Genomic DNA, 13,243 nt, shown 5'->3' with positions numbered 1-13,243 from the left:
ATACATACCGCCTTAGCCTAGAACACACCTAACCAAGAGACGAAAGAGTACTCACAGCTTGTGCTGGGCTTTTTGCCTTGTGGGGGACTTTCTTTGTGTGTTCCTTTATTTTGCTTAAGACACCTGAGAGTTCCTTCACTGCTTCCATCATTTGAGGACACACTAAGAAAATGGCCATCTGTGAATCAGAAAATTACCCTTACCAGACACCAAACCTACTGGTACCTTGATCTTGGACTTCTCAGTCCCAGAACTGTGAGAAATAAATTTATGCTGTTTATAAGCCACTCCGTCCCTGGAATTGTTATAGCAGCCCAAATGGAACTATCCACTCAAAAGTTTTCCAAAATCACTTAGGTCATCTCCCTTTTTCTTACGCCTCTTCAGTGGATTTATGTCATACACCTGTAATACTTAGATTCAGTTGTCGTAATCCACACTCCATCCTAAAATTGCCCCGACATCCTACTTGAAATTTTGGGGGTAAAATTTTCATATAATAAAGCTTCAGTCTTTGTGCACTATTCTAATAGTTTTAAAGCTCAGTATGTGATGATAAAGAGGTCAATTCATCAAAAATATCTAACAGTTGTAAATAATTAGATACAAATATTAGATATTATTAGATACATTTAGATAAATATTAGATATTATCTAGATATTAGATATTATTAGATATATTTAGATAAATATTAGATATTATCTAGATATTATTAGATATTAGATATTAGATTATTAGATATTAGATATTATTTAGATAAATATCGGATATACTATATAATTAGATATATTAGATATTATTTAGATATCAGATATTAGATGTTTTAGATATTAGATATTATTTAGATAAATATCAGATATACTATATAATTAGATATATTAGATATTATTTAGATAAATATCAGATATACTATATAAATATATAAAGCAAATACTACCAGAACTAAAAAGAGAAATAGAGCAATAATATTTGGAGACTTTAATATTCCATTCTCAACGATTGATCAAGTATCCAGACAGAGAATCAATAAGGGAACAGCAGATTTGAACAACGCTACAGACCAAATGGATCTAACAGACACATACAGAACATTCCATCCAACAGCAGCAGAACACATTCTTCTCAAGGGCACCTGGAACATTTTCTAGGATAGATCATATTAGGTCACAAAACAAGTCTCAACAAATTAAAGAAGGTAGAAATTATATCAATTATCTTTTCCAACCACAATAAAATGAAATTAGAAAACAGTAATGAGGGGAAACTGGAAAATTCACAAATACATGGAAATTAAACACATTTCTGAACATCCAATGAATAAGAAATTAAAGGGATATAAAAAATATTTTGAGACAAATGAAAATAAAGAAAAAATACCAAAACTTTTGGGATGCAGCAAACAGTTCTCAGAATTCTGTCAACTATTTTCAAATTTTAAAAATTCAACGTAAGGGCAGCTGGGTGGTTCAGTCAATTGAGCATCTGCCTTTGGCTGGGGTCGTGATCCCAGGGTACTGGGATTGAGCCCTGCGTTGGGCTCCCTGCTCAGTGGGGAGTCTGCTTCTCCCTCTCACTCTGCTCCTCCCCCTCTACCTGTGCTCCCTCACTCTCTCAAATAATAAATAAAATCTTTAAAATTTTTTTTAATTTAGGGGCACCTGGGTGGCTCAGTTTTTAGGCGTCTGCCTTCGGCTCACGTCATGATCCCAGGGTTTTGGGATTGAGCCCCGAGTTGGGCTCCCCACTCTGCAGGAAGCCTGCTTCTCCTCTCCCATTCCCTCTGCTTTTATTCCCTCTCTCGCTGTCTCTTTCTCTGTCAAATAAATAAACAAGATCTTTATCAATTAAATAAATAAAAATTTAATTTAAAAATTTTTTTAAAAAGGAGGATCAGAGCAGAAGGATCTATAAGGAGCTGAATAAAGGAGCAGAAGAGGTATGGCAGGGAGGGAGTAATAACTGATAGATGATCAGACTTGTGAAACTATTTGGGGAAATCTTCTTAAATGTGTAGAGCAGATCTAGTGGAGCACCTGGAAAAAATAAGAGTGGGGATATAGCCGGTCTTGGAACTAAAAAAAATAAGGCAGTATTTAATTCCAAGAATTTTTTTTTAAATACAAGAAAAGATGAGGCAACTGGGTGGTTCAATTTGTTGAGTGTCTGACTCTTGATTTTGGCTCAGGTCATGACTCCAGGGTCCCGGAATCGAGGGCTCCCTGCTCTGCAGGAAGCCTGCTTCTCCCTCTCCCACTCCTCCTGCTTGTGTTCCCTCTCTTGCTGTCTCTCTCTCTCTCTCTCTCTGTTAAATGAATAAATAAAATCATTTTTAAAAAAGAAAGTAAAATATTTAAGAATAATTTAACCAAGGAGGTAAAAGAACTTTACATCGAAAACTAAGTCATTGATGAAAGAAATTGAAGACACAAATGGAAAGGAATCTTGTGTTCGTGGATTGGAAGAATTAATATTTAAAAGCTCTGTACTACCCAGAGCCATCTATAAATTCAATGCAATCCCTATCAAGATCCTGATGGCATTTTTTTTACAGAAATAGAAAAAACATTTCTAAGATTCATATAGAACCACAGTAGACCCAAATAACCAAAGCTGAAAAATAACAACAAAGTGGGAGGCATATTTCCTGATTTCAAAACTATATTATAAAGCTACAGTAACCAAAACAGTATGATACTGGCATAAAAACAAACACATAGACCAAGAGAACAGAGTCAAGAGTTCAGAAATAAACCCATGCATATATAGTCAACTAATATTTGACAAGAGAGCAAAGAATACCCAATAGGGAAAGGAAATTATCTTCAATAAATGGTACTAGGAAAACTTAATATTCATGTGCTGAAGGATGAAACTGGATCTCCAAATTATACCACTCACAAAAATTAACTTGAAATGGATTAGACTCAGACATAAGACCTGATCCATAAAATTTGAAAGTTGCTAAGAGAGTAGATTTTAAAAGTTCTGAACACATACAATTATAAAACTAGATAAGGTGATGGATATGTTAAATAATGTTATTGTGGCAAACATTTTATAATATATACATATATCAAAGAATCATACTATATACCTTAAACTTACATAGTATGTCAATAAAGCTAAAAAAATTTTTTAAATTTGAAAAAAAATTGCAGCAAATATATATAATGGAATACCACTAGGCAAGAAAAAGGAATGAAATATCAGATGAATCCCAAATAATTATGCTGAGTAAAAGAAACCATACAAAATAAGAGGGGTTAATGAAGGAAATGAAGAATCTTTCAAGGGTGGTGAATATGTTCATTATCTTGATTACTGTGATTGTTTTATGGGCATGTATATGAGTCAAAATTTATCAAATTGTCCACTTTATTTTTTTAAGTAGGCTTCATGCCCAATGTGGGGCTTGAACTCACAACCCTGAGGTCAAGAGTCACATACTCTGTCAGCCTGACACCCCTCAAATTGTCCACTTTAAATACATGAAGTTAACTGTATGCCATTTATATCTCAATAAATATTTTTTTAAAGATTTTATTTATTTATTTGTTTGTTTGACAGGCAAAGATCACAAGTAGGCAGAGAGGCAGGCAAAGAGAGAGGAGGAAGCAGGCTTCCCGCCAAGCAGAGAGCCTGATGCGGGGCTCGATCCCAGGACCTGGGATCATGACCTGAGCTGAAGGCAGAGGCTTTAACCCACTGAGCCACCCAGGCGCCCCTCAATAAATATTTTTTAAGGTATATAAATAATTTGGGATTCCCTGCCCTAATCAATATTTTGATTAACCAGCTGTAGTAGTCTGCTCAGGCTGCCATAACAAAATACCATTGATTAAGCGCTTAAACAATACAAATTTATTTTCTCCTATCTTTAGGGACTGGAAGTCCAAGATCTGGATCTCAGCAGGTTTGTTGAGCTCTCTCTTCCTGGCTTGCAGATGGCTGCCTTCTCACTCTGTCCTCAAGTGGCATTTCCTCTAGGCATGCACAAAGAATATCTTGTATCTCTTCCTCTTCTTACTAGGGTATACCAGTCCTATCGGATTAAGACCCCTTCTTTTTGATCTTTCTTAACCCTAATTACCTCCTTGAAGTACTTATCTCCAAACACAGTCACATTGGGAGGGCTTCAACTTATAAATTTTAGCGGGGGATACAATTTTGTCCATAACACCAACAAACGATAGGTCCCAAATGGGTCAAATGAGAAGGCTTGTGCTCTATTTACTCATTCACTCCATAACTTTCAGCACCCAGTTTCAACAGTACCTGACAGTGTCATCTGTGCTCTGTGAGGGATATCTGCTCTTCTCTACCCATCACCTGGAAGTAATAAAAACTATACCAGATAAAACTACTAAATTACCATTTCTTTCATTTCATATCTATTATCATAAGGCTAGGACTATTCTATTGTAAATTTATATAATAATACTCTGGAACTTCCTTAGAATTCTACCTGCAATTTGTTCTGAATTTTAATTACCCACTAATTGCAAACACAATGAGTAACAACCATTACTACTAACCACTAAAATAAACAGACTAATCCCTCAAACAAACGTACAAACTTTTTATTTAGAATTAGACTCAAATACAAATTAAATACAAATTAAATATAATACAAAATATTTAGCCTTCATAAAACAGACCATAACCACTTTAAATCATCTATTTCTAAAACAAAATTAAAGAGAAATCTAAAAATAGCCCAAAAATAAATTTACTTTTAAACTCTTTTTGTTAATATTAAAATTATTAAAAATACTCAAAGAAATTGAATTAGAAAATGAACAAAGCCACTACACAGAGATTCCTGCTATCTACTAAAATCAATTTAGGAATTAAAATGTAATATGATTTCCACTCATTCACAAATAAAAAGCACCTCATTTTAAAAAGACAATTATCTGTTTCACTCTAAGGTTATGAGAACTGTTTTGTTTATTTGACTTTTAATTTTAATATGGCACTGTAGGTTTGATCAGTGTAAGCAATATCACTAAAAATATTTAAGTGTTCCTTACAGACCCTTTCTGTTTTACTTTATGAATAAAGGGATCATATATTTAAAAATTAAAACATTACAATATAATAAATGTCATTAATAAGATACATGGCAAAATAAAAATATACATTAAAAATGAAGTCTTTTGTTTTATGAATGGGAAACTGATCAGACTCATATGCCATCTTCACTCTATATGCCATCTTCACTCCAGAAAAAAAAAATTTTATAGTTTATATTGTTATAAATCCAATTCTAAGAATCTGCACCAAAAAAAGTAACAAGGAGATAATATAATATCTTAAGCTCATGTTATATCTGAAAATACTTACAAAAAGTGGAACTAGACTTGCATTAAGTAGATAACAGGAAAATACTATTACAGAGTTTACATATCTAAAATAACCCAAAACAAAAATAAAAGTCCACACTCAAGAATGGCACCCACATTATTCAAGAATAAAGTTATCTGCATATATGCAAACCAGTGTGTGGCTAAATATTTTCCTAAAACATGCATATTATGAGGCCTTTCATAATTAAGCTTATAGAACCAAACTATATTGTGTTTATATCAACCGTGATGATTGGACATTTCTGTACAACAAGAGAGTTAAAACTCTGTCATCTGTTGTTCTGTAAAACTGAAGAAGAAATATAAACAAACTCAGGATTTCACTAGAAAAAACTAGCAACCTGTTGTACTTCTTGTTATGAAATAAATGGATTCCAGATGCAATTATTCTTTTAAATTTTTAATCTCTAGAAGTCCTCTTTAAAAAACCATTTTAACGGGCGCCTAGGTGGCTCAGTTGGTTAAGCGACTGCTTTCGGCTCAGGTCGTGATCCTGGAGTCCCAGGATAGACAGAGTCCTACATCAGGCTCCCTGCTGAGCAGGGAGCCTGCTTCTCCTGCTGACCTCTCCCCTCTCATGCTCTCTCTCTCTCATTATCACTCTGTCTCTCAAATAAATAAATAAATCTTCAAAAAATGATTTTAATGATATCACATTTCTTAGAGAAAATTTACTCAGACTTCTGAACAACTTAGTCATTATCTACAAGCAATTTTCATTCAAGTGGTAGGATTCTAGCTCTGTCAGTTTTTTTATCTTTCAAAGAGAATGAAAAATACGCAAAGATTTTCCTACTGACTCACTAAATGTATAATTAATAGTGTGTAATAATAAATTTTGGAATACAATAACTTTTTAAGTTTTCACAGTTTATTACTACTAACTAGCTATAACATCAGCAAGTCAGTTAATTCTCTTTACCTTTTCATTCTTAAAACAAAGAGATTAGAATAGATAATTGCTAAGATTCCTTCCAATTTCACATGGTAAGATGCTGTGCTTCTGGAGGAATATCTCATTGATATATTGATTTTTCTATATATCAAGAAACCTGATACAAACTAAAATAACACAGCTAAACTAATCCTCTCCTATAAGAAAAAACACAAAGACCATGTTAAAGCTCAACTTCCCAAACTTTACTAGATTCATTCTTTCTTTAGCCAGACCAATGAATAGCCCATGACATAACACCAAATATCTTACTTAATTACATAAGTTATTTTAAATTATACTATAAACTTATTAAAATATATTGTCTATGCCACAATCTTCCTGCATTCTAATTTACATTATTTTCATTCTATCTACATTCAAAATAATCCATACAGTTCAGTAGGGAGCAACTGAATATTCTTCCACTTCAAAACACTAGTAAAGTTAAATCTAATGAAGAGCAGAATATTAACCATTACCATAAACTGTCAATTTTAAAATAAAAGCATACTAATATTATTTATTGGCTAGAAAAACAAAGTTAAAAAAGGAAATCTTGCTGACAAACACTAATATTCAAATGAATTTAGTTGTATTGTGCCGTTTCTTAGAAAAAGAGGGAGAAGATATCAGCAGAAACCTACTTAGGTAATACTGAACCACAAAATTTTAGGGACTTTTATGAGAAATTAATGTACCATAAATCAGCACTTTGGTATTTAGTGCAGTGCAAGTTGTTTTTTCTAACTATGGGCAGCAAATGAGGCACTTAACTGTAAAATAGAAAAATAGGGTATATTTAAGAAGAAATTCAAAATCATTCATAAAAGATAATTAGCATTATTCAAAAAGTAAAAAATTCTATTTTTATTTAATGTGCATTCAACGTTACACATGCTTCAGTACGGAAAATTTTGAATGTAAGACGGCTGTTTCATTTATAAGAGACAGAAAATATTTCCTTTTCAAGAGACTCTGAATTTCTGAGAATGAAATCTAAGTCTTCTCAACCTGAGTGCTACATATTTACAAACCAAAAAAAATACATCTTACCCATACCGGAGAAATGTTTCTAGCTATCAAGAAAGTATAACATGTGATCCCCAACTTTATTCTTAAAGGATTGTAAGTTTTTATTTTATATAACTTTGAAGAAAGGGATCTAGTGACTGTAACAGAAAAATGAATAGATATTTAGCACCTAAATTTAGAACACTTAAGTATTGCCATAGTTTTAAATAGTTGTATGTCCAAAGATTAGGGGAAATCAGATATATGTTGTTCAATGATACTACAACATTCTCAAAGATTAATTTATTAAGCTTCCTTGATTTGCAAATGCATCCATCAATAACATTCAACACAATATTATCATTTCTTCCTGAAGTTACAGATATATATTCTTAACAAGAAATAAGTGAGGTTTATTTTTTTTTTAACCACCACTAAATTGCCTTCCAAATGTGGCACTTTTCCAGAGATTTGGATAGAAAACAGTCCTTTTAAAAAGTCATATTCTACCATTAATATTATTTTAAATGTTCTTCATTGTGAAGCAGAGGTCAAAATATGAAGTAAATGGCCATGGACCTTCTGCTGAAATACATAAGCAAATATAATGCAGGGTCAGAGAAGATGAACATACGTTAATTTCTGGCAAGGAAGTTGGCACATCTTATCTGTAGGGTAAAAAAGCACTGAATGAAAAGATAATGTCTGCTGTGACATTATTCCAAGCAAATGGAGCCTAGCATCTGCTTTCTCCACATCTAAGAGATATTCTAGTCATGCCTCTTTAAGTAAGCTTGATTTTAATTCCAAATGGAACACTTTACTTCATATGTTAAAACTGACAGATGGCATTAAAGTTTTCCATGAGATAATTATATTCATTTCCTCTGAAAAATCCTATAATCTTACCTTTTCTCCCTATTTGCTCATAAGAAGGGTTTTCTTGACTCATAAGGGAGGACAAAAGGCTTAAAAATATATGTTCTTATTCCAAGGAGGCTGGAAAAATTTCTATAGTTCACAGTCCTTATATTTGTCATCTACACTCACTTTAACAAGTTGCATTCCTTACTGCATAATTAATTTCCTCACATACAGAAAAATCTAACTTCTCTTATTTATATCTTTAAGGTAAACTGTTCTATTTTCTTGAAAGATATTCTAGTTTATTTTAGAAAGGAAATGAGTACATTAAAAAACAAGAACACTGTTGATGCAATTCAGTTATTAGGAAATAAAGTGCATATAGCTTTCAACATAAATATTGTTTGACGGATTACAGCTAATAGCTAATAAAATCAAAATGAAGATTCAGCCCAGTCTCTGAAATATAGAAAACATGAGATAAGAATACAAATTCTATATAAATAGTAAGAAAAGTGGGGTGATATTCCCCTTCACAAAAAAAAAAAAAAAAGACAACTGAAATTCTTAAGAAACTTTCTCCTCCCAAGCAACCACACATGCTACACTGTAATACCAACATGCAATACCTGAAATTTAGAATCGCAGTCTGACTGTTGCCCTTGAACTTCAGCATTTAATTTACAATTTTCTGGTGCCTGGCTGATTTCATCTTGCAAAGTAGGAGATAGGCCATGAGTATCATCTACAGAAGCACCATCAGACAAGGCATCTAACTTTTCAGGGGAAGAAGGTATGTCAAGCTTACTATCTCCTGTCCCTTCATCAAAATTTGTCCTCTCATCAGCATCTTCTAGCTGTTGAACTGAAGTTAAATACTGCTCAAGTAGACTATTATCCTGCTCATTGTTTAAGCTTTCCTTATTCCATTCACTGTGTTCATCAATGACATCCCCTGTATCTGACTCTTTGCCATATTTGACTGTGTCAATGGAATTCCCTATTATGGAACTTTCACTGCCTTCTGTGGAACTTTTCTCAAAATCCAGAGAATCCTGCAAACAGTGAACTTGGTCTGTTAGGGAAGAATGAAAACCAGAGTCTGGAAATTCTGGTAAAGATTTCTCTTGAGGAGCCTCATCAGGAGCAATGAACCAATGAGAATTTTGATCAGAAGAGGGCTCCTGACTTTGGGTGAATAATGGATGAATAGAAGGCACTAGATTACTTGATACAGGAGGAACATCAGTATGCCAGGAACTTAGACGCTGATCCACCATCTGTTGCCAAGCTTGTAGAGACCTTACCTGTAAACCAAAGGATATAATTTTATTATAAAACAAAAATCATGCCTGTTTTACAATGTTCTTTGAGCTTTTTCCCCCAACACTCATGAAGTTGGTAAATGGCAGATGGCAGAACTGGAGTTAGAAACGGCCTGACTCCCCTTATCCCTTCCACAGCAATCCCAGCCTAAACCAGGCTGGTGCAAGTGGTACATGTTCTTGGTAACAAAAGGTCCTCACCAGGAGAGTCAGGATGAGCCAAAGCTATTCTCTTGTTACTACTAGAAAAACAAACAGAAGCATAATAGCCGTGACTAAGGGGTCAATAATGTACTCAATAGAAACTGAAGTCTATTGAATAAGACACATTAGAGCCCAGGATAAGTAGATTCTCTAATGTAGATATCCATTTAGGATAGAATTTTTTTTTTTAAGATTTTATTTATTTATTTGACAGACAGAGATCACAAGTAGGCAGAGAGGCAGGCAGAGAGAGAGAGGAAGGGAAGCAGGCTCCCTGCCGAGCAGAGAGCCCGACGCGGGGCTAGATCCCAGGACCCTGGGATCATGACCCGAGCTGAAGGCAGCAGCTTTAACCCACTGAGCCACCCAGGCGCCCCTAGGATAGAATTTTTAAATATTATCTAACGATATAGCATATACAACTCTAAGATATCCAAAAGTACCCTGAGTTCTTGATAATATAACCTTTACATTTTTAACGTACAATCAAAAATATCAAAATTTTACAATTAAATCTGCAAGAAGAAAGCAATATATAGAATCTTTTAGTTTCTCTTTGACCACCCTCCCAGAAAATCACTGACAGCAGTTTGATAAATGTCCTTCTAGACCTTTTACTATGTTTTCAAATATACACAGTTTTTAATATCAAGCAGAACTTTAAGTTCTGCAACTTGCTGTTTTTCACTGAACAATGTTATTCTGGAGAACTTTTTACATCAGTCCATACTGCTACCTTATTCTTTTTAATTGTTCCATAATGTTCCATGGTATTTTTATTCTATAATTTAACTACTCCCCTAATATTAGTAATTATAAAACCTTAGAAATCAATAACTATTTCTTAATCTTATGGATAAAATCCTATTATAGCAAGTTCTTTTATAAAAGTATTTCTAAGAAATTATCAAAGAAATGTTTGATGAGATAAAATAAAAGTAAAACTGATTGAACTGTCCCTGAAGTATGCTATTAGAGGATTTAAACTCTCAAGAAGTCATGTGCACATTTTAGGACATGCATATCAGAGCCATCATATACTATCTTAGTCACTTTTCATTCAAATATTCCCAAGAGGTAAAACAAGATAGATGGCTAGAGAAAACTTTTAATTGAGTATTTTCTACCTCTTGGTAAGTTATAACATCCCTCAATTTAGTCACTTTCCTTCATCTTTACAGTTCTTTATCTTTCTGGTCAAAATTATGACAATATTTTTCTTTAAATAAAATGTAACAAAATTCACTGTCCTAATTCAGAGTTAGTGGCAAAGAACACATATTACATCCTTAACCTTGAGAAACTTCTCAATATGCCTGACTACTCTATGATTATCTCAAAAAATCTAGAATTTTTCTTGGTTCACACATTAGGTAAATCAGCAGGAATGGGTTTACCTGGTTCCAAAGGAATCTGACAGCCTCTTCTTGTACAAATTTTTTAATACGTTCTTCATCTCTTTCTTTTCTTAATCTACAATAATTCAAAATCCATTATTGACACAAGGAAGGTGCTTTGACTTGCGCCTATTGTTACAACTAATAGACACATGTACTGTATTAATAATCTAATAACTGCCCTTTCCACTTTTAGAATATCTAAGCTCAAACTTTAAACTATGACTCAATGTAGAAGCTAAATGGATGTAACTGAAATTCAGATTATGTTGATTCTACAAGGTATTGCTAATGATGAAAAATAAAATAAAATATTAAATGGCTCTTTATCGGGCCTTTATTTCCCAGCCAAAAACACCAAAGGCATAAGAGCCACAGAAAAGAGCAGCTGCTCAAAGGCTACAAAACATCAGAGGATTAGGATCACAGCTTGACAAGCCATCTTCTAAGAGACTAATAGGACTAATCCCATCAAACTTCAGTCCCCATTTGCCCAGGTCCCTGACATATTCCTTGCTATCATCAAAGGATCTCCCCATCCATCACTTCCCCTTATTCATTAAATATTCATCTGGGCTCACTGCTGCCCTCTCCATACGTAGGCCTGTCACCAACCCAAGGCTCCCTTAGTTCTCTGTTATCGTCCACAATGTCACCACCATTTTGTTCTACTTCTAACTCAATTCCCAAGTTTCTCCAGACCCCCAAGCTCTTCTCCTATGCCATCTGGGACCTCAGATTTATAACTGGCAAACTCCCTTATTGTCTCAACCTCTATTGTGAAATCTTCTTTGACCAAATCAGACCTACTGCTGATGACACTGTAGCCCTCTCAAGTGGAAGCTATTCTGGGACACCTGGCTAGCTCAGTTGGTAAAGCATGTGACTCTTGATCTCAGGGTAGTGAGTTCAAGCCCCATGTTGAGCATGGAGCCTACTGGGGGGAAAAAAAAAAGTGGAAGCTATTTTTTTCATTCAAACATCAGGGTCAGAAGATTGCTTCTACTGTCAACAACTGTTCTTTTGCCTTCCTCCTTGAAGAACTCCTGCCATCCGGCTAAAGTTCTCCACTCTTTTTCAAGTACTAGCCTCCCAGAATCTGCCTGCAATCACTGAAATCTCAGCACCAGTCTCTTTCCACATCATACCTATCATCATTTCTGGAGATCTCAGTATTCACATGGATGCCCTCTCTAACAGTAATCCACCCTACATCATTCATCCTCAAAGTCTCTCTCTAGACCCAATCATTTTTTTTTATTTAAAATTTTTTCTTTTTTTTAAAGATTTTATTTATTTATTTGAAAGAGAGAGCTCACAAGCAGACAGAGAGGCAGGCAGACAGAGAGAGGAGGGAAGCAGGGATGCTGAGCAGAGAGCCAGATGTGGGGCTCGATCCCAGGACCCTGGGATCATGACCTGAGCCGAAAGCAGAGGATTTAATCCACTGAGCTACCCAGATGCCCTAGACCCAATCATTTTTGACTGCACCATTTTCAAAAATGATTTCAAGCACCCACACAAACCACTAACCCCATCTTCCCAGTTCACTGGCTCTTGCACCGCCCCCCCATGCAACAATCTAGACATCCAACCTTCATCCAGACCTCCAAACTAATGATCCCCGCCTCCTCCTGTGTCTCCTTTTACCTTCTTTAAATTCCAAGATCCACTATTATAATGATTCCCTCCCAAATATCTTCGGCTCCTTTGCCCTTCCCTCTCTCCCCTACCATATTCACATGGGAAAAAACCATTCCTGGCAGAACAAAATTAACCATGCCCAAATCAGAATAGAACACCTGAAAATTGCTAATGAAACTCATACAGCCTGACCTATTGTTTTGCATTTTAAGTTCTTCCTCACAGTAATAATCCTCCATTTTCCTTTTAAGTTCACTTTTAAGATGAATACCTCACACTTCACATCTCTTTTCTTAAATCTTCTACACCCTCAACCTTCTTATTTTCAAATGCTGACCATGTCTTCTGTATCACTGAAAAAAGAGAAGCATTCATAAAACAGAACTTCTGCTTCCCATTACTGGGTATTTACCCCAAAGATACAGATGTAGTGAAAAGAAGGGCCATCTGTACCCCAATGTTCATAGCAGCAATGGCCACGGTCGCCAAAC

General features: G+C 34.7%; 1 protein-coding gene across 1 annotated transcript in view; it reads right to left on the bottom strand.

Moving 5' to 3' along the window:
- Positions 1-6,845: 6,845 nt before the first annotated feature.
- CEP97 (centrosomal protein 97) overlaps positions 6,846-13,243 on the bottom strand; it is a 35,294-nt gene continuing 28,896 nt past the window's right edge. Inside the window, exons 10-11 of the mRNA XM_032852080.1 lie at positions 11,109-11,184; positions 6,846-9,489 (exon numbers count right to left, since the gene is read on the bottom strand). Coding sequence (XP_032707971.1) covers positions 8,785-9,489; positions 11,109-11,184 — 781 coding nt within the window. The 3' untranslated portion in view covers positions 6,846-8,784. The remainder of the gene's footprint in view (positions 9,490-11,108; positions 11,185-13,243) is intronic.

The sequence above is a fragment of the Lontra canadensis genome, unplaced genomic scaffold (assembly GCF_010015895.1).
Source record: "Lontra canadensis isolate GAN:19392208 unplaced genomic scaffold, GSC_riverotter_1.0 scaffold6, whole genome shotgun sequence".
NCBI lineage: Eukaryota > Metazoa > Chordata > Mammalia > Carnivora > Mustelidae > Lontra > Lontra canadensis.
This window is presented reverse-complemented; position numbering and strand designations above follow the sequence as displayed.